The sequence below is a fragment of the Aspergillus eucalypticola genome (assembly GCF_003184535.1).
Source record: "Aspergillus eucalypticola CBS 122712 chromosome Unknown BO83scaffold_8, whole genome shotgun sequence".
Taxonomy (NCBI): domain Eukaryota; kingdom Fungi; phylum Ascomycota; class Eurotiomycetes; order Eurotiales; family Aspergillaceae; genus Aspergillus; species Aspergillus eucalypticola.
The window spans coordinates 668,444-694,857 of record NW_020290282.1 but is presented as its reverse complement, the minus strand read 5'-3'; the positions used below and the strand labels follow the sequence as shown (position 1 = coordinate 694,857).

The following is a 26,414-nucleotide window of genomic DNA, read 5'->3' as shown; positions in this document are numbered from 1 at the left end:
GGCCACTTGCAACGTTGGGTGCGCTCGTACTTTTTTGTTTTCCAGTAGTGGATGGGATGGGAGGAAAGTTGGGTTCGACGGCGGATCCCGTCCCGTCCCTTTCCCTTTCTTTTCCTTTTTTTGTCTTTCCCAGCCACCTTTTTGACCAGCCACCCTCGGATTTAAGTGTAGGTTTGATGAGTTTGCTAGGATTGTCCATGCTCCCCCGGTCAGCGTGGTCTTATTTGCCCTTTCAAGTTTGTGTCTGCCGGGATGTGAAATGAAAAACTTAAATATCTGATGATGGGAATTGTCGGATCGAAGTACTTGATTGGTCTTGATGTCCAATGCATGGGGTGTGGCGGGGCTGGGCTCATCATCTTTGATCATAAAAGGGTGAGTTCTTTCAACAGGCAGCCATACTAAGTAGACTATTAATATAAAAAAAATAAGAAAAAAAAAAAAAAGAAAGAAAGAAAGAAAATTCACTGCGAGCCTATGAGAACTCTTAAAATTATTCTCGCGGTGGGTTGTATTCATTTCTTGTCGGAGGGACTTGCCAATTTCCTTCGTTCTGTTGTGTAGATTTGCCAGATATAGAACAGACCACTCTACTCTAAAGTACTATTTTAGACATGTGGAAGATGCGTAGAGTTTCCAGATTTGCAGCAGCAATAGGAGATAAGATTCACCGACCATCACAATCTGGTCCCCTCTGCATCTATTCATAGCCCAGCCTACCAGATACTTTATTCCTTTCTGTTACCAGGCCTGTACAAGAATGACATGCATTGCAGCCATCCATACTAGCCCGTGAGACACTCCAAGCTGCCAAGTACATCAGCAATCCAGCCGAGGGAGCTACTATGACCAGTCCTCGACCATAATCTCCGTTTCACAGAAAGAGACTTAGCACGCTTCTTCAGTCACCTGTTTCGCTCTGTGCTTCTGGGTTTATTCTAGGGAGTAACTTCCGATCGGAGGAAAACGTAAGGTAACGGGGATACTGAGTACATCTGACACAACAGATCAAATGCTTCTGAATGATATGATCTATTCAAGAAAACGATTGGAAATAATAATATAGACAAGTCCAGATATCCACAGGGTAAACTCCGAAACTAAAATGCCAGGTCTCAAGAAATCACACAAACCACTTGCTTTTCTCTTTTGCTTATTAGTCAGTCAGTTCAGTCATCCTCGTGCTTGCGCTTGAACTTCAGCCCCTTCGGTTGGCTGCCGTAGTTTCGGCGTCCTTGCTGCTGCTGCTTCTTATCCCGACTCAGGCTGGAGCCCAGCTGGATGTCGATGCGCGGCGGCGTCGAGAATCCGAATCCCTTGGCAATCTTGACCAGGTCAAGCTTGTGCACGTCGAAGACGGACCGGAGCGAGTGGGAGGCATATGCCTGGAGGTAGGCTCTGTAACCTTCCTTGGCGGACTAAGCGGGGTGTCAGTATGGGATCGATATCGTAGATAGAAGTCAAAAAGAGTCTGTAAACGCACCTTGTTCAGATAGTAGTTCTGACCAATCAACTTCTCGAGCTGAGATTGAACGTTGACAATCTTGTTGGCCGGGAAGTCGAACTCCACAACGGGAACACGAGCCTCCTTGAGGTGCTTCAGGAAACCAACCTCGGAAGGCTGCAAGAACATCAAACTGCGTCCCTTTCCGTTGACACCACGAGCCGTACGACCGACACGGTGGACGTAATCCCTGGTGTCATCCGGGGGGTCGAACTGGATGATCCAGTCCACAGCAGGAATCTATGATTGTTAGATTGTGCTCCGAGTGATTTGTAAATGGGCAGGTACTCACATCCAGACCTCTGGCAGCAACGTCAGTGCAGATCAGGGTTCCCTGCTTGGCATTGCAGAACTCAAAGAATGTGTTGGTCCGCTTCTGCTGCTTCTGCTTGCCGTGGAGTTCAAGCACCGGCAGGTCGATGTAGTTGAGCAGCTCAGCATGGTACTTCACACAGTTACAGCTGGAGAAGAAGACAATGATCTTCTTCTTAAGGTTGCGCTTGAGGAAGGAGAAAAGAAGCAGGAAGCGCTTGTCAGCCTCACAGATGACATAACCCTGTTCCAGACCCTCGACTGTGCTGTGCTCCTTGCGGTGGTCGACGTTGATGTACAAGGGGCCAGGGCGCAGCGATATGCGCGCCAAATCCTCGACTTTCGTGGTCTGGGTGGCAGAGAACAGCATGGTCTGTCTCTCTTCGGAGGGCAGGATCTTGACAATCTGACGCATTTCGTCCTCGAAACCGACTTCCAGAATACGGTCCGCCTCGTCTGCATAGACGTTAGAGTACATTCTCCTGTTGTGTTCGTAATCAGGCCACACTTACCGATAACGAGAGTCTTCAGGTTCTTGAACACAAAGCCGGGGGTGTTCTGCAGATGATCAAGCAAGCGTCCAGGAGTGGCAATGAGCAAGTTGACACCCTTGGTGAGCTTCTCCGCCTCAGCTCGACGGTTGGCACCTCCAATAACGATACCATATGTTTGCGAGTGGTGCGCCATCAACTCTCTGGCCACACCGAATATTTGCAGCGCCAACTCTCTGGTGGGAGACACGACAAGAACACCAGTACCTAGAAATAGAAAATCAGCACATGTTCAATCGAGCGAACACCTAGTAGAGATGCCAGGAACCCACCATTGCGAGGCTTGAACCGCAGAGCGCTCAACATCTCCACAGCAGGAATCAAAAAGGACAAAGTCTTTCCGGAACCCGTCTTCGCAGCACCGAGAACATCACGACCAGCAAGTAGCGGGGGGATAGTACGTTGCTGGATCTCGGTCATAGTCTCGAAGCCCATATCCTGAATACCCTTCATCGTCTTCTCAGAGAGGTTCAATTCCGTAAACTTCTTAGGTTCGCTATCCGTCTGGGGCAGACGCACAGCGTCCAGAGAAGGAAGATCTGCACCATTCTCAGTCTCTTTGCCCTCCTCATCATCTTCATCTTCGGGTTCCGCCTGACGGACTTCTTCCTCGCTGTCATTCTCATCCTCGTTGCTGGAGTCGTCAACCTTGCGCTTCTTGGGCTTTTCTTCCTTCTCGGCCTCCTTTGCGGCCTTCTTCTTCGACTTCTTTTCCGTAGGTGTCTCCGTCACTTCGGTCGTCTCTCCATTGTCGACAGCGGGCTTCGGAGAAGCATCGTCGGCTTCGGTCGCACCGCGCGCACCGTGCTTTCTCTTGCGCTTCTTGTTGATAGATTTCGCGGTATCCACAGGGATCGGCATCTTGACTGAGTACCTTCCGTAGACAGGTTCCCTTTGCGAACAAAAAAAATTCGACGTTGGGGTTGAGTCTGGAACGTGAAGCTGTACACGGCCCTTTTTTTTCTTTCCTCTTTTTTTTTGGTCCGATTCTGCCAAAGTCCGCGTCACGTGCTGATAAGGGGCGATAATTGGTTGTGGCAAATCTGTGCGTTGGTGCCTGAGGCGGTAACAGACATAGATATGCTACCATACTCCGTATTCTACGGTGACGGCTAAATACTGCATCCAGTATAGCGTACCTGATCGGGGAAAGCGCATCACTGCCGCTTGGCATCGTGGTGCGTGGTATATACAGTATAGATAGTCTCCTCGCCCACCTGCCTCTCCTCTTGCTTTCCTATTATTCTTTGACGCCGTGTCGACTCAGACTAACCTAAGCTATTGTTTCCCATTGCGCCAGTCTCTCCGTGTCTTGCACTTCGTCACCCTCTTCCGCATAGGGTCGACTATACTGAGCTTGACCAATGGGACGTCTCGGATTGGGACACTTCATTGCGGATGCTTGTCCTTGCAAGATATTGATATTCATTCCGGGGTCACTGACTGTAGCGCGGGTATAAAACAAAGAGACCAAATTGAGAAGTACAGGTCAACCACCGGATCCATTTAGAGGAATGCTTTAGGTCAGCAAGAATATACAGTTGTGCTTCTGATGCAAGTCATCGAGACAAGCCTGATCTGCTGACGTGTTTATGCTGACATCACATGGCAAGCCTCTCTCCCAGGACACATGCTCATAGCAACGTCCTAACTCGACCAGATCCTCTTCGACAGCACCCATATCACAATATGACTAGTACGTCGTCTGAAATCGAGATAGCCGCCCAACACCTTGCCAAGGCGAAACGAATCGTCATCCTGACAGGCGCGGGCATCTCCACCGCCGCCGGAATTCCCGACTTCCGCTCCCCCACCAGTGGTCTCTACGAGAAATTGGCACCCCTCAAGCTGCCCTTTCCCGAGGCGATTTTCCATATCAGCTATTTCACCCATACTCCGGAGCCATTCTACGCCATCGCAAAGGCTCGCCATCCCCGCTGCCTCAAGCCGACCAGATCCCACGCATTCCTCGGTCTGCTCGCGAGGAAAGGCCTGCTTCACTTCCTGTTTACCCAGAACACCGACGGTCTCGAGGAAAATGCCTTCGTCCCCGCAGACAAGATGCTTGCGGTGCATGGGAACTGGAAGACGCAGCGTTGTCACAAATGCAACACGCCGTACCCGGACGAGCTGATGAAGAAGGCCATCGCCAAGAGAGAAGTACCGTACTGTCTTGAGGCGAGGTGCAAGGGAGCGGTGAAGCCGGATGTGGTCTTCTTCGGCCAGTCGCTTCCCGCTGCATTTGATGAAAAAGAGAAATTGGTAGCCGATGCGGATCTGGTGATGGTTATGGGCACAAGCTTGAAGGTTGCCCCGTGCTCGCGGCTACCGCGGTTGGCGAGGGAGGGAGTTCCACGAATCCTCATCAACATGGAGAGTGCGGGGGACTTTGGTACGCGACCAGAGGATGTTCAAATCCTTGGATCGTGTGATGATGGGTTGGAAAAGTTAGCCGATCTGCTAGGCTGGTCGGATGAACTGGACAGTCTCTGGGCTGCGGCTGCGAAAGAAGAGCCGACCGATGACGAGGAAGAGATCAGCCTAGACGAGTGTATTAATCGATTGGTCCAGAAGAACCAAGGAAAGCAGGTGTCCGACGGACATAAGCGCATGCTAGAGACACACTTGCAGTCAAAATTTGCCCATGTGCTTCGGTCGAGTTAGACCAGAACGAATGCAGCAAGATACGCTTATTAACAACCCAGAGAACATAAACTCGCTGGTGTGAACCTCTGAGACCCCGTCCGATAGAAAGCATGTACACTCTAACATGGGATCATCCAGTCTATCTTTTCATTAAATCCTTGCTGCACGATTGCACATAATCCTTTCAGTTCCGGAGATTTATACTGGTCAGTGATTCCTTCATTGGGCAATTCGTCACGAGTGGCACGTTTTCGACTTGTAGAAGTACTGGAAGCACTCATCCATATCACAATGCACTTGACAGTCTGCAGCGCTGTTCATATCGGTGATGACGTCTAGGGAAGCATCATCCCAGTCCGCTTCGACCTGGTCGAGATGTGAACGGACGAAGCGTTAAAGACGTCTTTGAGTAGACGTAAGGAATCGACATTCTGAGACGCCCGCCAGCGATACATCCAAGGCAGCTAGCTCCAAGAATCAATACATAGCTCACCTCTTGTCTCCAATTGTGTTCAAACTGGGAAGCCTCTCCAACATCGTCTGAAGCCATACGGTGATATAGGCAATAGGGGGACAGCACCACGGTCGTTTGTCGATATACATAGTGGAAAAGTGATCAAACGTCCAAGGAGTCGAGCCCTGCAGCATCGGCCATGACCAGAGAAGCGGAACACCTGCCTTACCCATAACGCAGTCACCTCCCGAGAGTTTTCCAGGGGTAGGCGAAGTTGGCCATGCTCGTCAGAGTAAACGGATGCCTAGGCCCCAGGACCTTTTCGCTAGCCTTCATCACCTCCAACTCTACCCTTTCAGCTTCCTGCCATCGTTTTTGGTCCTAGAAGTCGAATCAAAGGTGCCGATGCGCATCAGATTACTTATCATCTTGTAGCGTAGATCTGATATCTCTGCCTGCAGACTCTCCCGTTCCTTCCGCTCCTCCTAGGACCGGTAGCTTGCTGTTGAGGTTTTCTATACTCTCAGAGTGTCGGAATTCTCGGGCTCAAATACTCGTTATGAGATCTTTAGCATCTGTATCTGTAGCTCTTCTGCTTTCTTCCATCGTCCTTGGTGTCGGGATGCTCTGGCTCCGGCACTTCTTTCCTTATCTCCGAGGCTTGCAACAACAGCGCTTCTGCTCATTGTACCTCCTGTCGCTATATATCTCCTTTATAGCTCGGGTGATCGGCTAACACAGCACACAAACATACCCACGGTCATGAATTATCTTATTCTTGTCGTCAAAGATAGAAAACCCTACCACAGGTCTATTAATCTCTACGCAGTTCGAATCTACAACAGAGAGAGCGTAGCCGGTAATTATAAACGGAGCAGTCTATCGTACCCTCCTTCATCCGGCCCGCCATTAGCCTGACTTTTTATATTAGAGCTACATTTGATCTGCTGATACTGGGGTGCTTAAGCCAGTGACGTATCCGGCGTGCTATCAAGGTCGCTGGTAGATTTATATATCCCGAACCCACTAGCAGGACCGCGACAAACGTCTATCATATAAAGGCCTGATTACATGTTATTACTTATAACCTTTATGTCTTGTGTAGCCGTAGGGATGGCGCACGCGATTCATACTCTTAAACATTAAGTTACCTACCGCGCCATACAAAATATCAACAGGGATGCCTTTTCACTCTTAAGATTAAGGAGGAGGCGCTAGATCATTCTTATTTTCTAGCGAGTGCGAAATTTCCGCAAGCGATTCACTTTTGCCGATAGCCGCGTCGGCGCTATCTCTGTCACTACACACTCTCTCTCAGAGTTCCATCTAGCGATATTAACCTTAGCTCATGGATTTCCGAAGGTCTACTATACAGGTTAAGTTTTACAGAAACTATTTCAGCAGTTTGAAGGAAATCGAGAATGTGGCTTTGGGAAATCTATTAGCGGCCTAATGACCCCCTACCCCCAATCACTTTAGTCTAGAACTTCTTGTCGCTATGGTCTGTTGGTATTACAACGAAGCTGAATTTAGTCTGCCTAGAATGTTTACACGCTTTTGTATCACAAGACCACGCACAATCATGGTCTTTCCGCCGTCATCGACAATTACTCCGTATACTACTGGTTGCTCTTCGTACATACGAAGCATATTGTGCAACCTCAAGAGAATATGAAGCGACTTCAAGACGTCAATCAGATAATTGTCGTGCTAATACTATTGAATAATTTACAATAGCTATTTCTCATAGGTTTTGGGTGGATCTTGACCTCTAAGACAATATAGGGAAATTTCGCCCGAAATTCCGAGACCCGAACCCGAATAGCTCGGCCTTATAGCTTCATGTCATTGTTTCATGCGCGGTCCACAATTATCGTCTCTAGATGGCAGGAGGTACAGTTCCATACTATACAGCCTCCAGCATCTATTCAATTTCATACTACCTGACTAGAGGAGTACAGGTTTCCCTAAGCCGAGGCAGCATACTCTGTGTTTTTAGAACAACAAAGTAAAATACAGACCTACCACCTCACATAGAAAGTACTACTACTACGACGAACATAGCACCCTACACCAAAATCTCTCCGTTCCGCTACAGTGCTTACGATTATTTTCGAACAAACTCAGCTATCAGACACGGGCTGAGTAGCCCCAAATCCAACACAGTTTGCCGGGATTGGATTCCATGAAGCGCTAGTCATGGTTGTAAGGCTCGTTACCCCTTTTCTGTTCTTTCTCTCTCTCTCTCTCTCTCTCTCTCTCTCTCAGGCGTTGAATCTGACTTACTTTCGCTCAACCCGCTCGCCAAAACCAACTTATGAGATATCCAAATCTACCCCTGAGAGTGGCTTAGCTCGGCTCCCTGCCAGGGATGCACCTTTGTAAGCAAGCGAACGGAGTTAGAACATCAACCTAGTCTAGTTCACTCACTTCAATGTTTTGGAAAAGACTGGTCCGACGTTTCAGATGTATCTATACTTAGATAGACTCGACTCCAGTCAACAGACAGACATCTGGAAACAGGGCTTCGCTTCTAGTTTATGTGGTAGGAAGCCATATTCGCTGTGTAAGACCAGACATCATATTATGCAGTTTACAGGAAACTAGCACTCGGAGATCAGCCCAATACTACTTAACTGTGCAGAAGGTCCGACTTATCGTCCCATGGGGAACGAAAGCACAGTGTACACAAAAGAACCGGATACCAGCACTCCATCACAAACCGCACGGGCAAGATGGAGTAGTCTAAGTACTACCATATGTCTTTCGTGTATGTGCATGAGCGGGCCTGCTGGGGACGGCTAATACGTAAGTTGATGTAGACTATATAAAGACACGTCATCAGTGTCTTGTCTGTTGGATAGGTATGGGTACCACTGTCTAGTGTTGAAAATCCTGCTAGATTGGCGATTATGATCTTGCTATATAATGAAGGTTAGTAAGTAAGAGTATAGAAATGCAACTGTTGACAAATTTCGGGGAAGGTATCTAAATGCCGTGTATACTCTAACCAGGAACTGCCGTACTTAGGTATTAGTGAGATTGAGAGACACTTAAGCCGTTGAGCTCTGGGCTAGTGGGTTTATGGGGCTAGGGGGGAGGGGGGCGGCGCTCATTCCATATTTGTGAGGGCGAAGCTTGGTTGATATGAGAAGATACTAGTAGGAGTAGGTTGATGAGATCAATGATCGAGGAGCGATAATATCATTCATTTTGTGATGTTGCTCGAGAATTTGATGGTGATGGAGGCATAATACTAAGTACTAGATCTTGGCTGACTCTGATATATATTCGTCAGTAGTTGGCTAGGATCATGGTGAGATTTCGAGAAGCAAAGGCAATAAAAACTGTTATGTTTCAGGTCAGGTAGAAATGTCATCTTCACTCGAGGATTATATATATCAACCATCAGGAGCCCGTTGTAGTAGCCTGGAAAGATATGCGATCACAGTACTAGCGATACTACTAGAACGGCGGAAATGTACGGTATAGATAAATGCAAGTATAGTTAGGTAGTTATGAATAAGTCACTTGTACCTCATAATTTAGCATTCGTCCACTTGACGAACTACGTCTTGAGTCCGATGAACAGTAGTCGCACCATGAATATGACACTGTCCAACAAGCATAAATACGACAATTACCTAATTATGAACCACCATTCACAACAATCTTATACCCTCAGAAAACCCCCGCCTAAACTCGAGAAAAACCAAATGAAACAACCACTAGACACCACGGTTAACAACTCATGGCCCAGGCCCTAGCAGCGAACCAGAAAACCAGGAAGAGTGGCGTAGCCGAGAGACACGCAATCCGTGGTTCTGCACTCGTAAGTAATTGAGGGCCAGGAGCACCAAAAATAGGACGAGCCTTTCCGCCAGACCCAAGGTTGAGGCGGCGTCAGCGGGTTAGGACCCTGTGGATGGATGGATGATGGATGATCCGATACTACGTGTTGCGTTGCTCCCTTTGATCGCTCTAAAGGAAGGAAGGAAAGAGCATGGAGAATCGCATTGTTGTGGAATCGTTATTTTCTCCGCCCACTGGGTATGATGGAAGGAGGGAGGGAAATGCACGGGGTTGGGGAGGAGAGGAGAGGAGCAGTTGATCAATGGGGTCCGGACGTCATGATGCGCAAGTCACGGACGGGCAAAAGTCTGATGATCTGCCTTTTTTTTTGGCTTGGGGGTGAGTTGATCAGGGATGCGGGATGCGGTGGCATCTTAGCAATTTTAACTACAATGTCCGTGTGTCTGGGAAGGTCGTCCGAGACATGTGGTAGCAGGTATATATCCTGTGTAATAAGGGAAGGATGAGACCTGGAAAAGCATTAAAGATTTAGTTCCTTCCTGCAAGAAAAGAGGATTGGTTTGTAGTTGATTAAATCGGAAAGAGGTGGTAGGTACTAGATTGACTTTGGTTTCTGGAAGATTGGGCAAGGAGGCGGCTGTGCAGACAGACCAGGTTTGCCCCCTCGCCAAACTATCTAATAGTAGATTAAAAAGAAGCAGCCCATAGTTAAGCCCTCGACGGCAGGCTTGCTGTTAGTGGCATTCCGGGAACGCCCTCTGGGGCGCCCTACCGCACGCACTAACACTTATGTCAATCAAACAAGAGACATACGAGTACGATCCGCTGTCCTATTCCGTTGATCTTCCAGATCAACAGTTATTAACACGGTTCCAAGGTAAAACCACGCATGAGCAATGACCCAACTCTCTGCCGTTTATGTGTCCCATTGAGGCAGGTTATCTGCAATCTGACATGCGACAGGATCGAAATTTCCACGCGCCTGACGGAGTACTACAGGGGAATTACTCAGCAAGCTCAGGTTACTGTGTTACACACGGGGGTTCAGGCACAGGGTCCAGGTCCACGGTTGAAACACAAATAGATCGGTCGGAAGATAACCTCTGCTGCGAGATTTGACAGTTCCAGTTGATCGATAAACGACCTGACATCTCATATGTACGAGGTTTGGAGAGACCGATGCTGTCTTTCTAGATGATGGCAGATGAAGAGATTTTTTTTTTCTTGCTTCTTCTTTCCTATGTTGCATTGTCCTCTTATGCTTGCGCTGGATGGAGGTACGCACCTCGACGTTTCAGTTGCAGTAGTGCGTATCATTGGGTCGTCGCAACAACTCGTGGGAAAGCCAAGTTATTAATAGCATCGATGTAAAGTATTCCGATCCAGGCGGTGAGCGGGGGAACAAGAAAAAAGAAATGAAGCAGGAGGGGCAAAAAGAAAGCACAACAAAAAGTCTGTTCTTCGACAACAGCTACAAAGTACTTTGTTAGGTGCGTGGATGAACTACTAGGTCAAGGAGGCAGTAAGACCAGGAAGCAAGTTGCTGATGTAGATCTCCTCGCACATACAGCACAAGACACGATGGACTGTGTACTGTGTACTGTATACCTGTGTAAGTCCATGTCCACGGCATTGCGATCACGACGAACAGCGGCAGGCATTACATAGATAGATCCACTGACATTAAATTTTAACCTCTACGAGGCTGCAGGTTGCACCCCACAAGCAAGCACGGAGGATGATAATTTCGTAATGCCGTAGGAGGATGGAACCATCCATGATTGCCAGCCGTTTTTGCACCCCCCGGGCGCCATAGAATTTGCTCTGGCCCGCCCGATGCTAGACAAATCAGAGTGCGGCCCGGCGGGTAAAGGAAACTGGCATAAGTAGGCATCCGCATTTGGCCAGACCCAACCCCCTGAGGGACGCGCGTGCACCCACTGGAGTCCGACTGAAGGTGAGCCTTGGGACTTGGGGCAAAGAAAAAGGCAAATAATATGACTTCAAGTTGGTACCGACAGACTGGCAGCAAAGCAGCCAGTTAGTTTTAGTTCGTAACTAGGTAGACATTGGCTCCGATCATTCCTGGTGTGGCAGCTGCACAGCGCGGGACAGAGCCCTAGTATATGAGGTCGGCAGCTGAGCAGGTTGAGTGACCTGCTCTTTTTTATGCTTTCTGACCTCCTCTGAACCGTGTGATCATTCAGTGAAAAAAGAAATTGGGCAGAGTTTGATTCATACGTATAACTGATTGGTCCAACTGAGATTGATTCACTGGTCATTATCATCTGTCAACCATTCTTATTGTCTTGGCTATTGTTCATGATTACTAGTATCATTGTTCCTGCGTGCTTGAATACTTCATCTCCATCCATCCCCATCCATCAAATACCGACCTGATACCGTATCGTACATACTCCGCCCGGCGGTGGTTCGACTCCACTTTCCCGTGACAGAGTGCCATTGAGCCTTGTGATTGGCGAGATTGAGGGCGGCCCCCGAGCTGAGTCAGCGCAGAGGAGGGTCCTGGGCGGTTTCAAACCATTTCAAACCAATGCAAACGACAGCATTCCATTCCCGGCCGTCTCTCCTGCGACCCCAAAGAGCTGCTGAAATCCCCTGAAGAAAATAATACACACACGTCCAACTCGCTGTGACTGTGTTGTGTCTGGTGTTTCTCGAAGGGAGAACGTCGCTTTCTCTTCTTTCTTCTCTCTCTTCCCTCTTGTCTGGATCTTCTTGTTAATTCTTCCTCTTCTTCTGCTTCTTTTCTCCCTCTCGTTGCATCCCTCTCTTTCCGCCAATTCGACCTTGCGCACCCCCGTCTCCCCAGAGGGTGCGAAACACCTCTCCCCTCTTTTCCCTCCCCTTCCCGCTTTTTTTCTTTAGGGAGACTCAGGCAACCATCTTATCCCATCTTCCAGTCTCCTTCCCCGTGTGTCGTTCTTCCAACTCGACAACCACCAACCCCCGGCCATACTGTGTGTCGCCATCTCACGCTCGCTTTTGTTGTTATTTCGACTTCCAACTACCACAATCTCTTGAAAGTCTTTATACTACTACTACTACTACAGTCGACACTCATTTATTATATCGCATTCTTTTTTTTGCAATCGTTCTTTCAGACCCGACGTAACCCCGTTTCATCCGCTCTTTTTGTTCCAATATCCCGGAAAGCAAGCGCCCTGGGCTACCAATGACGTGGTGAACCGTAACCGCAACAGGATCCCACCCCCCCATCGAGCGATAATCCTTACATACTACCCTATCCGACTCTTCCTTCTACGATCCTACCCTCCGCGATTTCTACTGCGGTACCACTCCCTCCCTAACAGCTTCCGCCGACTTCCTACACGACCGCATCCGGCCGCGCCAAGCTGGTGCTCTGGAGTACCACCTTATTGTTCGATCAACTTGATTTTTTATCCCCGCGTCTCCCGCACTGGTCGACGGGCGCCCTCGTTATTTCCTACGACTCGACAAGTTGTCGGCCATATAGCTTGCCAAAATGCGATTAATATCCATGTTCATCGGCCTTCTGGTCGTCCTGCTCAACTCCCCGCAGGCCGCTGCCACCAAGCTCATCGAATCCAATGCCCTGAGTATTTGTCAGGACAGTTCGAATTTCACGGCCACTTACTTCAGTGTTACTTTCACCCCCGGCAACCGCTCGCTCAGCTTCAGCTTCGATGGAGTATCTGCAATATCTGGAAAGGTCACTGCAGAGCTCGTGCTCGAGGCCTACGGTATCCAGGTGTTGACCAAGACTCTCGACCCTTGTGAGATGGATCTTACTGGACTCTGTCCCATGAATGCGGGCACGATCGATGTTCCGAAAGCCGTCATTACCCTGCCCGAGTCGGTGGTCAAGGCCATTCCGAGTGAGTGATCTCCGTCATCGGCGGCCTTTTTGAGCGAGCCCTAGTTCACTAACAACCGGCGCTTAGACATTGCATACACCGTCCCGGATCTTGATGCCAACGTGCGGATCTATATCAACTCCACCACGACTGGTGAAGCCATTACCTGTGTGGAAGCATCCCTCTCCAACGGCAAGACAGTTTATCAAAAGGGCGTCGGCTGGACTACAGCTATTATCTCCGGTCTCGGTCTGGCTGCCTCTGCTATCACCTCTGGATTGGGACATTCGAACACGGCTGCTCACGTCGCGGCTAATGCGCTCTCTCTCTTCGGTTTCATGCAGTCTCAAGCGATGATTGGTATGACATCCGTCGGAATGCCTCCGATCGTGGAGTCTTGGACCCAGAATTTCCAGTGGAGTATGGGTATCATCCATGTGGGCTTCCTGGAAACCATCTGTACATGGTACCAGCGCTCGACCGGAGGAACGGCTTCAACCCTTCTTTCGGACTTGTCCACTACGTCCGTTCAACTGTACAGACGCAAGCGCTCCCTCGATGACGAGCCCATTGTCAGGAAGGCCACTGGATATTTCAAGCATTGGCAGAAACGTGCTGATGCCAGTACCGAAACTGCCACGGATTCGAGCGTCATTGTTCGTGGTATTGAGCGTGTTGGCTTCAAGGCTGGAATCGAATCTACGAATATCTTCCTGACCGGTCTTATATTCTTCGTTGTATTTGTTGCGCTGGTGATGGCCCTCGTCGCTGTTTTCAAGCTTGGCTGTGAGGTCCTTGCTAAGAACGGCAAGATGAAGGGAGACAAATTCCAGGAGTTCCGTAACGGATGGAAGGTTGTCGCACGTGGAATTCTGTTCCGACTCACGCTGATCGGCTTCCCCCAAATGTGTGTACTCTGCCTGTGGGAGTTCACCCGGGTCGACTCAGCTGCGGAGGTGGTTCTTGCTGTGATCATGTTCCTTTCGGTGGTTGCAGCGCTGGGTTGGGCAGCATTGAAGGTGTTGCGTCTGGCCAAGCGATCTGTCATCATGCACAAGAACCCGGCTTATATCCTCTACTCTGACCCTACCTGCTTGAATAAGTGGGGCTTCTTGTATGTCCAGTACCGCGCAACTGCATACTACTTCATCGTCCCGTTCCTGGGCTACATTTTGATCAAGGGCCTGTTCATTGGATTGAGTCAGCCCGCCCCGGTCGTGCAAACCATCGCTCTTGTGATCATTGAGGCTGGTATGCTCATTGCTGTCAGCGTCCTCCGGCCCTGGATGGACAAGAAGACCAATATCTACAACATTTCGATTGCCGCCATTAACTTCCTCAACACAATTTTCCTGCTATTCTTCTCGGATGTGTTCAACCAACCTGGAATTGTCACTGGTGTTATGGGTGTCGTTTTCTTCGTATACAACGCTGTGTTTGCTCTGGTGTTGTTGATCTTGGTCTTGATTGCATCTGTTTACGCCATCGTTTCCAAGAACCCCGACACACGGTACCAGCCCATGAGAGATGACCGGGGTTCGTTCATTAAGAACGGGGGTCAGTTGACCACCGAACTGGATGCTCTGGGTGCTACCGCCCGTGGGGACATGAAGGGGTCACCATACCAATCCAGTCCGTTCGAGGATGACAATACGTCCTTCTCGAGTGGAAACGGTGCCAGTGTTAGCCGTCAGAATCTCGAAGCTCCTGATGCCGCGACACACCAGACTGCTCGCCATTCCCCGGTCTCGCCTGTTGACCCGTCTTTGCCGCTATTCCCCAGCGACAACTCGGCCCGCAATGGCCCTCCTGCCTACGATGCTAATTTCGGGCGTTCGCCGTCTCCTGTACCACGGAACTACAATAGCTCCCCCTTCCAAAACCCACATGCATACCGGCAACAAAACAACCCGAGCCCATGGCAACGGGGAGCAGGTTACGACCACTGAAAGACTTAATATGATTGCTTTCTAGCCTTGCTTGAGATGAAGTTATGGCTTAGTGCGGGCATGGGTTGATTCTTCGGGCCCTATTCTAGCTTTCCACTGACTGCATCCTCCCTCCCCCGCGCTATGTGCGTTTTTTTTTTTTTTTTTTTTTTTTTTTTTTTTTTTTTTATTTGCTTTATTATATTGCGATTCCTCCCATTTGCTTGCCTATATGCTCTTGGCTACCATTCCTTGTCGTATACTATGATATACAGGAAAATTACTTGTTTCCTTCTTTTCTTTCTCCCAATTCCTCTGGCTCTCACATCCGAATTCTTTACCAAAGGCAATCCACCTTTCATTTCCTTCCTCCCTTTTCTCTCTCGATTTACTTTCACCGCGGGCGTTCTGAAATACTGGATCTGGAGATCGGTACTTGGGTTTTGTGTGGACTACGTGAAGTGTTCCTTTTATTTTATTAGCTGGCAGGGGGTCTGTCTACTTGTCTGATCCGATATCCCTGTATTATTCTTGTGATTTCATCGTGTATGGAGAGAAATCATAATGCTATGCCTGAGTTGCATTGACCTATTATTCTAAAACTATTGAGTAGACCTTTGTAACATGTTTATAACATTCTACTAAGGTTATCGTAGCACTACATTAAGAAGCTTCATAGGTATTAGTACCATGCAACTCACATACGCATTATGACAAAGTAAATAGAAAAATCCATCCAATAAATCCGTTTATTCATATTCTGTTGATTTACCAACTTTTTCTTTCCTTTCAATCAAACAAAAGAAAAGAAATATTGCATAACCGAATCCCCATAGATAGAACGCTGGTATGGAATCACTTGAAAGAAGAAGCAGCAGAATCTAGACAAAACAAATAGAAAAGAAAACAGAAAATAAGTAACCCCCGTAATAAATATAAATCAAGCAACACATGATACAGATACAACATAAGATAAGATACTACTACCCACCATCACCGTTTATCACCCAATCCCGGAGGCGGACCAGGCAAACCGGCGCCCATACCGGGCGGTGGTGCGTACCCACCATCCTGTCCCGGAGGACCGGCTATCCCGGGCGTAGGACTGGGGCTGTATCCTGCTGGGGCTTGACCTGGGGGAGGAATCGGAGGGAACCCGGCGGCAGCAGCACCGGGGGGAGGGGTCGGGAAGTTAGGAGGGAATCCGCCAGGCGGAGGAGGGAAGCCCTGGGCGCCCGGGGGCATGTTGGGAAGAGGAGGGAGACCGGCAGGAGGGGCGGCGCCTGCTGGACCGGGGAAGGGAGGGGGGAAGGGGAGGCCTCTTGCTCCGGGGGCTGTTTTCATTAAGGTTAGATAAGATACCTCAGGTGTGAGTTTGGGATGTTGGGGGATTAAGGTGTAACGTACGAGGAGGCATGCCCGGCGCGCCGGGTGCGCCCAGAGGAGGCATTCCGAATGGAGGGGGAGGGAGTTGACCTGGTCGACCTGGGGAGAGGGTGTTAGCTTGTTGGTCGATGCAGTAGTGTGTATGTATGTAGTAGGTGGCGATGCGTGACATACCAGGGAAGCCAAATGGAGGAGGGTAAGCTCCCGGGGGAGCCATCGCGGGGTTCGGGACAGCCTGGCCTTCGGCAGCGTAGGACGAGGTGATGGAGTCGATGACCGATTGGGCCTTTTCTTGTCCGATTTCTGGTGTCGCGTTAGCAGCACGCATTGGGATGGTCTGAGAAGAATGGGGCCGCCGTACGTTGGTAGTATTCGAGAACGTTTCTGAGGTGGTTACGTCCGGCGTTGTGCGCCTTGCGCACGCTCATCGAGTCGTGCGTGAGGTAGACATCGCAGTAGTCGCCTGTATTTGATTGGAGACATTGGTCAGTGGGGATGTGACTCCGGAGATGATGGCTGGATAGGAGGATGGAAGGAATTGCATGCGCGATGGACAAGTCGGCGGGTTGACGTGAAGGGAAATGGGGGTGTCCTACAGAAGAGTGATCTCTTTGTCAGCATCAAGAGTCCATCAAAAGATGAGGGTGAGACTTATATTTAGGCATTTTGGTGTTCAGAGAGCAACTGCTTTTTGAAAGCGAATTAAGCTCGAGTCGGATGCGCGCAGATGGCGCGGTGCGCGTGAGAGATGGCTCGGTTGGAAGAGTGCGATGGTGTATTGACTGCACTTGTAGCGGTCTAGAAAAAGGAAGAGAAGCTGGAAAATGAATGGGCACAAAAAACCGTTGATGCTAGCTAGAGAGAAATCAATGGCGACGCACTGCTTGAGGCGGAGATCGCAGCGATATCAGGGCGGTCAGGTACGGCAATATACCAGGGAAGTGATGTTATTGCCTCAGGCAGAAATGCATTTCAAACTATAGCACCATGTTCACGTGTGCGAGAAGGTCGTTGCAAAATAATCCGACAAGCTATTTGTCAGTCAATTGGTGTATAAAGAGCTGCGTAGGGTCGGCCTTGTTATCATTAATTAAAATTCAGGTAGTATTTTCTAAACAGATGTAAAAAATGTGATTGTTTTACGTTTCCGTACTAGTAAACCGTCTAATTTTATTTAGCTATTTGACTAAGGGCTCGTCTTTTTTCAATTCTCCCAATCCTGATCCTAAGGCTAACGAGCATCAGGAGTATGGGTGCCTCCACTAATCAGATGAGAGGTTAACATATGGGAGCGCTGTGCCGTGCCAGTCTGAGCCGGGGGGGAGCCGTCATATTCAAAGATGTCTTCAGCAACTTCCAAGAGTAGCTCTGGCCACAGAATGACATCTTTCTCAGACCACACCGGTTTTCTACCCACTAAGCGCTGGAACTCCAGCGTGACTGAAGGGCCTCAAACAGTTGGAGGGTCATCTCCATAGCACACTTCAGTAGTTGAAATCAGGTCTGGACTATAGGCTGTCCTAAATTGCGCCCCGGTGTTGGAAGGAACACTGGGTTTGGGGAAATACTTTTCGAATACTATACGCTTACTTTCTTTGTGCACACTGATCAAGATCACGATCTGCACTTGCCCGTTAGAGTTATTTATCCACCAGGAGGCACCTTGACGGAGTCTAGGCATTGGATCTGCTACTGCACTTTCAATCACGATTTTTGGCCGATTCTTGTTCCTAGATTCCATTAAAGGATGGGACCAACTATCGTCGGCTTCTTTCACGGAACCAGGAGGGCCAACGTGCATGGACGGCCATAGGCCAGGACGTTCCTCGATGTCGAGACTCATGATCCTTAACTGGGAGGTGATCTCTCGTCTGAATGTCATGCGAGCCACGTTCTGCCTTTGTATGGCGAGTTTGACAATAAGAGGTTCAATATCTGGGAAGTATGTATACCTCACTGGATAACATAGCTGCTGGCGGTCCTTGACCAGGTGTTGAGAATCCTGTTCAGACACAGATCCTAGAGACAGGTATTGATCAATATCATGCTCTTCGAGTGTATTAAAGGCGGCTTTTATTGTTTCCTTGAGCCTTTCAATGCTTTCGAACGCCTTTGGGGGATACCTCCCAGTCAAGGCAAGGTCGGCTGAGGGCAGAATAGTATACATGGGTCCTTTTGACGGTAGACATTCATTACGGCCTGATTTTGAGGGTTTCTCCATCTCAGATGAGGTCAGACTTCTATAGCCAAGAGCGCATACTCAAGCTTCAAAAAACGAGGACCTGGCAGGTTAATTGGAGAGTCAAAGAGGAATTAAAAGGATCGAGGAAGTTATCTTCGGTATTTGTATAATATATAAAAATGGCTATATTCGACGGAGTTAGCCGCAAGACACAGGCAGTTTAGACTCAACTCAGGCAAAAGCCGATTTTATAGTTGTAGTGTGGACTGCCACTCCGTATATTCCTTTGGCCTCCAGCCAAAACATGCCATTACCGCTCTACAGACCGTTCAAGGCGGCAGAAACTAGTGAACCTCGATGAAAAAAGCTCGGATTTAGCGGATTTTGGAAACATACAGTCCCAGAACTTTGACCTGAGATTCTGTTAAAAATGGCTGTGGGCGGTGGGCGGCGGCAGTATTATATTGACTGAGGATACTATTTATATTTATGGAATGATTATACTTCTATGTTTGTTTTCTACCCATGATACTAATTATTTGAGATATATTTTCTGGTTTTGTACGGAGCAAGTACTAATACTAGCTGGTACTTGAGCCTGGGATGTCTGTCGTAGTCGAAGTTGAGGGCAGGGCTGTAGACTAGGCTTTACCAAATGGCTACGGAAGCTGCTTGATCGTCTATAGTTTACATAACAAAGCGCTCGTATGTGCAATATGTTAAGAAGGCGACTCCTTACTTTTATTTTCCGTTCTATGTTCCTGTTTCTTCGTAAAAGCAATGCGAGGAGGTGATTAAGAAACAGGCAGTAGGATAACCGGTGATCTGAAATATATGGAGTAATTTGTGGAGTTAAAGCATTACTACTTCTGGATCAGGTTCATTGCTGCATTCAGTCAGTGTGATAATCATGGTGTCTGCATGTTCAGAAGTATTGCATATCCTAGAAACCAGATTTTGACATGACAGACAAATACTAGTAAGACTGGTATGCATGGCTGCACTACCTAATGAGCCGCCCAACGGCCGATAAACGCAAGGGGAACTGTGTCAGAACTATGGGGTAGGACATAAGAAGATGTAGTTAATGTGTTGCCGTCACTACTGTATCCCCTGATCTTGTTGTAGTAATGGACTAGCAAGGGATTCGCAATGTCGTGACCGACGACTGCCTGAGCGACTCGCAAGGGACCAAGGGGCCAATGCGTAATGCCAGTTGCAAACTCTCGAAATGACTACAATGAATGATCTGGTGTATCATTATGTCCCCGTGTGCGGTGACTCGACCATAGAGAAGTGGCAAGATAGGAATGTTGAGAAATACGAGTGAGGGGTCACGACACCTGGACATGGTTGGGAAAGGAGCACACGAGCGACCGAGTCAGGCGGTGGCCGTGTCCAGAAGCATGGAACTTCGACGACCTCCTGGCCACGTCTCCGGCGAGAAGGAAGCTGAAAGAAGGGGTACATCCTGCACGGAAAAATTACTCGTACGTCATGTCCCGGTGGTGGCAGTCAGCCGGGTGTGATGAGTGATGAGACCTGCATGGCTAGGATGCTCCGGGGTCGAAAATCCGGGGAAGCAACGACGTGTCCTCCAAAAGGTCTTCTGCCGTTTTCCTTTTTGCCTCGGGAACCAGAAGCGGGTTTGCAGGAACGACGGGAATGGCGGCCATTTGCCGGTCCAACCGGCTCGGTTGATGTGGCCATTCAGGGGCTTGAGATGGATGAGATGGAGTTGCTTTGTTAAGATGACTGTACCCCTGACCCCCTAAGAAAGGAGATGCAGTCCGTGAGCGCTTCACTAGTCGAAGTCGTTGGTCCTTAGCATACATTTCATTTGACTAATAGTAATAGTCCTGACAGGTGGGGGATGATGAGCACTCTAGAAGAAATCACGATGGTCGGAGGGTGATTCGTGTCATTTGAGGCATTTCTGGTCGACTTCCCCTCTCGATCGTTCCAGATTTATGGAGTCATTTTTCTCTTTTTGGAGTGGCGCCCCCCTCGTCAGTCTGTGTCTGGGGAAGCTGTCCTGCTTGGGTTTAGCGTAATGGATTGGCAGTGGGGTTCCTGAGGCATTCTTCAATTTTCCGTTTGTGCCGTTCAGATCTCATGACAGCCAGGGGAGATCCCTCAACATCCAGTTCCCCCCCAAGTTCCTGCCATTGCCCCATGTCCAACGCACACCGGCCAGCATCATACGAGTAGCAAATAAATTTCAACCAGCCAACACAGAAAGAAACTGGGGCGCAATGAGGGACAGTCAGATGGGGACCCGGATGATGCGGTGAGGGGCTGTTGTTTGATGATCTCCGCTAACCGTCTCCATACTGGAAGAGATTTCTGCACTAAAAATGGTCTCGACCGGTAGCCCCGGCAAAGTCTTAGTCACTCCCTGAAGGAAATCCCACGCTCCGCACCGGTCTTGACTTCAGATGTGACTTTCATGTAGAATGCCATCATCATCGTGCATACGGAGTTGGTTGGCCTGCCCCTTTGAGCCTTTAGCATTGGGCATCTTCCCCGGTACCTGCCTTTCCAGTAGACGCCGTTCAATATGTAGAAGTAAGTCTGCTTAGCTGAGATTTGTGAACCGGGATTTGACTGGACGATGCCCTTTCGCCATGGTTGTAAAGAACAACACCCCCTCGGTACTGCCGGGGATCAGAGTTTAGCCATTAAACTTGACGCTTCCAATTTCAGATGCAGCACGAATAATGATGCAACTGTGCTGCTGCCGGTTTCAGGTAGCACCGGGCCTAATAGTTGCGGGGAATAATAGTCATGGACTGGTAGACTGTTCTTACCGGTTGACCGGCTGACGGTGAAGCCACGAGGGCTTGCCTTGGATATTGGGCATTACGGGATAGTGGAAGGGATGGTGCGAGTGGACAACGAACTGTTTGTAGCGCACGAGTTCGTCAGTTACTCAATTTAGTTTCTCTTGCTGGTACCGAAAAGAGTAAGTCCATAGGCAGTCCTGCCAAGCTAATAATAACATGTTATTTTCTTATCTACGTGTTATTAGTATACCAAGTAGAAACTATAGACAGTAATAGAAGACTATACAGAGTAGACGGGCTGTGTATTACTTCGTACATCCAAGACCAAGGAAGCAGCATCAACTCAGCCCCGGGCCCAAGCATACCATAGCCCCTTGGATACACCGAATTATTGCTATTATTGATGGCGAAATTGCGAGAGTCTTCCCCCTCATTCAACAGGATCGACCCAACTAGAATCAGAACAGGCCGCACGCAATGTGTTGGCCGATGACGCGTGACCGACTCAGCAATTTCCATTACCCCCAGGAAACCACCAGAGCCAGCCCTCGGGCACATCCATGGCTTGTGATTGGCTGTAGCGCCAATTTCTGTTACGTTTCGCCACGCCTTGGATTGGCGCCGTGCATGTCAGATGATCGCACAGAAATTCTTTAAAGCAGCCAGGATAGACAGGGGCGGTGGGTCGGATATCAACCAATGATACTGTTGAACAGGAGGCGGGCAGACAATGATTGGCTGTAAATGTTGCACGTTTTGGTGCCGCCCTAACGGGGTGAAAATTTGCAGGGCTGAAAGCAGCGGTGATGATGGAGTAGCGCGCGCATAACCGCAGAATGCAGAAAGAGGGAAGGTTCAACCAAGTCACTACTAGTAACGAGTTATTGGGGATGAAATTTTCTGGGCAGCTCCACCCCAGCCAAGCGTGACCCTGGCGCGGTGCCTGGAAATGGAAACCACGCAGTGGCCATGGTGCAATCATGAGTCTGCCTGCCGTCACGAAGGGGGGCTGTCCTGACTCTTCCCCCGGTAACTCGCTGGGCCCGCCTCGTCTGCGTCCAACTATATAACTCCTTCCCCGCTGCGAGGCCTGGTTCCAGGCTATAGAAGTGGATTCTCATCAGCTCCAGTTTGAAGAGTCAGTCATACCACTAAAAAAGAAACACACGAGGGAAATTTTTTTTAGTTTCTCCTCTCCTTTTTTAATAGTCTCGCTCCCAGACTGCTTCTGCTTTATTCCTCTTTGTCTGACTGTCTGCCTACCACACCTTCACCAAACAAACAAGATCCTACCACTCTTCGCGAATTACTCGACCATAGGTCCCCATTGCCTATACATCTCATCTCCAATTGACTCATATTGCGTCTACATGTTTATTACGCCATTATCGCAAATCGGATTGAGTTTCCGCGTTTCGAATTATTCGAGTAATTCGATATAGACCGCGAGTTTATACTTCCCGCATCGCAAGCGCTTTTGCACGCATCCTCAATCACATCAACAAACACCACTCTACTACCTACTACTACCTATCACAACTCAATCACCATGCCTGCATCAGTGAATTACCGTGTCGTTGAACCGCATCCGTCGGTCCCTCATACCAGCCGCCCTGCTCTGCACACGGCTCGCGGAGGCGCTGGCAATGTCATCAACCTGAAGGGCACCAAGACCACCGACTCTCGCTCGGCTACTGGTCCTGCCTCTTTGACCCGCTTGGACTCGAATGTCCCCAGCACCTTCAAGTCCGGTCGTGGCGGTGCCGGCAACGTCCACAGCAGCAGCGAGCGCGCTATTTTCAGCTTCGACGAAGAGCTTGAGCGTGAACTCCGCCGTGCCGCCCCCGTCTACCACGTCGGCCGTGGTGGAGCCGGCAACATGGTCTTCTCCAGCGACGACTCATCCAGCACCCTCAGCCGCAAGTTCTCCGGCAGCAGCTCGAGCAGCTCCGGTTCTGCTCGTGAACGGGCTCTCCGCGGTCTTGAGAAGGGCTGGGGCAAGCTCAGGGGCATGGCATAGGTATGAAGAGTCAGGGGGGAGTGAAACTGGGTTTCTTTCCGACCATCTTCAGCGCCATTTCCATTGTGCCTATTGCCGCCTACCAGCGTTGCATCAGCAGATCATGACTCACGACTTACGACCACCAAAAAAAGTTTTTGTTTTCATTGTTCGATTCGACCTTCGAAGATTGCTACCTTCACCCCCAATCATCTCATTCAACTACGCCTTTAATCCTTTTCCCTCTCTTTAACAATCGATTGAATTAAGGGGTTTATTGTTCCCCCTCCAACTTCAGCTCTCTTCTCATCTTTTCTTTTCTTTCTATTTTCAACCTCCACATCAACACTTTTCAACATGATACCCCTTTAGCCATGGTCTCGTCTATACGTGCGGACATCAGCATGGCGTTGACATTGCCCTGTTCACTTGTTCCTTTGTGATTTGTTAGGACAATGACAGGATTTTGTCTTGTTTACAGCATAGGATCGATCACTGCATCTCCGTGCTTCACTACCACAGCATAATGTGTCACTGGCCAATAGAGCCAAGATTTCCCATGTATCCTACTAGTTAACTGTGAAATCAAACAAACAAAAACCACCCCAACCAAACCAAATTTTGTCGCGTTGCGTACAAAGTAGTAGTAGTAGGTTGTGACACAACTAATGTTGGTAACAAATTGTGCAATCTCACGTAATGATGCCGAAACCGTCTGTTACACAAAACGTAACCACAATTACCTCACCAAACACCCTGGGACCGCGGAGCGCATCGTCAACGACTGTACCAGATCCATCTCGATGCACCATCCCTTCAGCAAATGACGGGATCTCCGGAATTTGATGTCGTGACTTGACATCACTCAACAATTCAATGACACGACTTGCCTTTTTTTTTTTTTTTTTTTTTTTTTTTTTTAAATAACAAACATAAAATGTTCTTGACAATATCATTCTATGTAAGGGTTACAATGACGCTGCCCACCTACATTACTATACTCTTTGAGACAGTGGAGTTGGGTTGGGTTACCTTAGGTTAGAAATACCTGGAAGTGTTCTAGACTTTCTTTTTACACAAGATGCGTTGGAGGAGGAAGAGGTAAACAAATGCTCGTGGTTATTTGGTTCGGGACTACTATGCATGTGGCTGGCTAGTTAGTTGGCTAGCTGACTATGTGTTGTACACTTGCTTGATCACTAGTAGGGATATGGTTGGCACTGTGTGAATATTCCTCATATTGTGGATTGGGTTGAGGCACGACCAATAGGCAATAGATTACACTTGGAACTATAATTGTAAGTATATTGGTAAAGTGACTAAGACATACATGTCTAGGATGTCACATGAAGATTCCAGTGACTTGAGGTTGTTGTTGCTGCTTCTGACTTAGACATCAAACGCTCTTTCCTCAACTAGTAACTACTTTTACCGTTTCCATCCATCTCGCTGCTATTCTTGTTTATTACTACCTACTACCTGAGTCCTGCTACTGCTGGAACCCCGTCTATTGATCAATCGCTAGGACTCAAAACATTCTGCTGGTTAATGGTCATAAACCTACTTGTAGATTCGAATGATTCAACGGATGATTCATCCGCGTCCCTCAGAATGCATACTTGGACCTGCTAACTCCCGCATTACAACCTCGTTGAGTGATATGATCATCAATCACTTTGTCAGTGTGTCTTTCCTCACTGTTTGAGGGGTTATTCTCACGTCTTCATCTTATCTGGAAGCTTAGGCGATGCAACGATGCCAATCAAATAAATTGCATGCTCCAGGAAAGGCAGACAGCTGTACTCCCTAATTTGAGTCACCAGTTGCTCTTACCTCGCGATTGTAAGGTTGTGAGAGAGAGAGAGAGAGAGAGAGAGAGCCGTCCTTCCTAGCCCCCTCGGCAAGAACTCTATAAGGACAGCCTGAGATTCCGCGGATATTGTTACGAGGCACTCAACCATGCATACTGGAGAGCCAACGATGTGGTACAGCAACATTCCTTGAGACCACACCCGTTCCATGCGAGTTATAGGTGGAGTTTCTGTGTCCTCAACCTAACCCCTCTGTTCAAAGTGTGACTCTGTGGTTGGGAAGACGGTAATCAGAGCAGATCTATTCGACAGGACGCAGAGCTCATGTGGCATGTTAGAACTTACTATTCATCTAGTTACCGCTCTCAGCATTCAATGATATCGCGTTACACCCCTGTGCGCAGTCTGAACTAATCTAGGGACTTAGTGGAACACAAGAAGCTGAAATGTCTACATCTACATACCAATATGACATCTACGGCACTTGGAGACTCTAGTGTCACTGTCATTCAAGAGGGGGAAGCTACGGTACAGGCGCAGAGTGCATCAGATGGCATTCTTCCAAAAAGCCCGAGGTCCTCTTCCGTACGTCATATCACATACCAGTACCCAGGAGCCATAGACCTGAGGGCCAAGACCGGACCTCTAATGTGATATTGTAAGTCTAAGACACATTCTGACAAGCCATCCTTGCGGAAGTTACTTGTAACAGTTAGTTTTGTTGTAACATATTGCACCACGCAGCAGTCCTCCGAGTTTCAGGCTCAATTATCTACTTAGTATACACCACAACAAGCCATCCCCCCAGCACCCGTTCCAATAAGACGAGGTATGTATGCAGGGGATTGACAATCATCCTTAGAAATCACATCCAACATCCGTTCAACCCTTACCATTGTATTCTCTATCTCCTCATACATTACCCCTCAATATTATAACCTCCCCTCCCCTCCCAAATCCACAAAGGATCTCGAAGCACAGACCTCACTACATTTCCAAATTTCATTCCTGGACCACCTCCAGAAGAAAGGCCTTCTACCGCCCTCAATTGCCCCCGACAACCCATCCTCAAAATCACCATGCTCTCTCAGAAACCCCTCGCAGTAACCCTCATCGCCATATCCAGTGCACAAGCAATATGCAATAACAGCATGTACGAGATCGATTCAGGAGCATGCACCT

General features: G+C 48.7%; 7 protein-coding genes across 7 annotated transcripts; 4 read left to right on the top strand and 3 right to left on the bottom strand.

Annotated features, from left to right (window-relative positions):
* Positions 1-911: 911 nt before the first annotated feature.
* On the bottom strand, positions 912-3,312 carry has1 (ATP-dependent RNA helicase HAS1). The gene is made up of 5 exons (XM_025533934.1): positions 2,640-3,312; positions 2,329-2,574; positions 1,797-2,272; positions 1,484-1,744; positions 912-1,418 (listed from the first exon to the last, which is right to left on the bottom strand). Exons 1-5 carry the CDS (start codon positions 3,226-3,228, stop codon positions 1,170-1,172), a joined length of 1,821 nt encoding a protein of 606 aa, XP_025389732.1. The 5' UTR covers positions 3,229-3,312; the 3' UTR covers positions 912-1,169.
* Positions 3,313-3,769: 457 nt separating this feature from the next.
* Positions 3,770-5,157, top strand: BO83DRAFT_238431 (SIR2 family histone deacetylase). The gene is made up of 3 exons (XM_025526950.1): positions 3,770-3,890; positions 3,981-5,089; positions 5,152-5,157. Exon 2 carries the CDS (start codon positions 4,057-4,059, stop codon positions 5,029-5,031), a length of 975 nt encoding a protein of 324 aa, XP_025389731.1. The 5' UTR covers positions 3,770-3,890; positions 3,981-4,056; the 3' UTR covers positions 5,032-5,089; positions 5,152-5,157.
* A 7,497-nt stretch (positions 5,158-12,654) lies between these two features.
* Positions 12,655-15,110, top strand: BO83DRAFT_238335 (transient receptor potential ion channel family protein). The gene is made up of 2 exons (XM_025526949.1): positions 12,655-13,161; positions 13,228-15,110. Exons 1-2 carry the CDS (start codon positions 12,789-12,791, stop codon positions 15,087-15,089), a joined length of 2,235 nt encoding a protein of 744 aa, XP_025389730.1. The 5' UTR covers positions 12,655-12,788; the 3' UTR covers positions 15,090-15,110.
* A 133-nt stretch (positions 15,111-15,243) lies between these two features.
* On the top strand, positions 15,244-15,657 carry BO83DRAFT_238327 (uncharacterized protein). The gene has a single exon (XM_025526948.1). It carries the CDS (start codon positions 15,333-15,335, stop codon positions 15,576-15,578), a length of 246 nt encoding a protein of 81 aa, XP_025389729.1. The 5' UTR covers positions 15,244-15,332; the 3' UTR covers positions 15,579-15,657.
* A 404-nt stretch (positions 15,658-16,061) lies between these two features.
* Positions 16,062-18,675, bottom strand: BO83DRAFT_397586 (putative U1 snRNP complex component Yhc1; the record flags this gene model as incomplete). Its single annotated transcript, XM_025533198.1, has 6 exons — positions 16,062-16,402; positions 16,476-16,553; positions 16,629-16,757; positions 16,816-17,046; positions 17,691-17,883; positions 17,911-18,675. The coding sequence occupies 6 exons, from the start codon at positions 18,673-18,675 to the stop codon at positions 16,062-16,064; spliced, it is 1,737 nt and encodes a 578-aa protein (XP_025389728.1).
* A 2,767-nt stretch (positions 18,676-21,442) lies between these two features.
* On the bottom strand, positions 21,443-22,750 carry BO83DRAFT_462672 (uncharacterized protein; the record flags this gene model as incomplete). Its single annotated transcript, XM_025537296.1, has 6 exons — positions 21,443-21,483; positions 21,704-21,969; positions 22,120-22,160; positions 22,195-22,503; positions 22,591-22,690; positions 22,716-22,750. The coding sequence occupies 6 exons, from the start codon at positions 22,748-22,750 to the stop codon at positions 21,443-21,445; spliced, it is 792 nt and encodes a 263-aa protein (XP_025389727.1).
* Positions 22,751-22,971: 221 nt separating this feature from the next.
* On the top strand, positions 22,972-23,442 carry BO83DRAFT_309518 (DUF3602 domain-containing protein; the record flags this gene model as incomplete). Its single annotated transcript, XM_025527398.1, has 1 exon — positions 22,972-23,442. The coding sequence occupies one exon, from the start codon at positions 22,972-22,974 to the stop codon at positions 23,440-23,442; it is 471 nt and encodes a 156-aa protein (XP_025389726.1).
* Between the last annotated feature and the right edge of the window lie 2,972 nt (positions 23,443-26,414).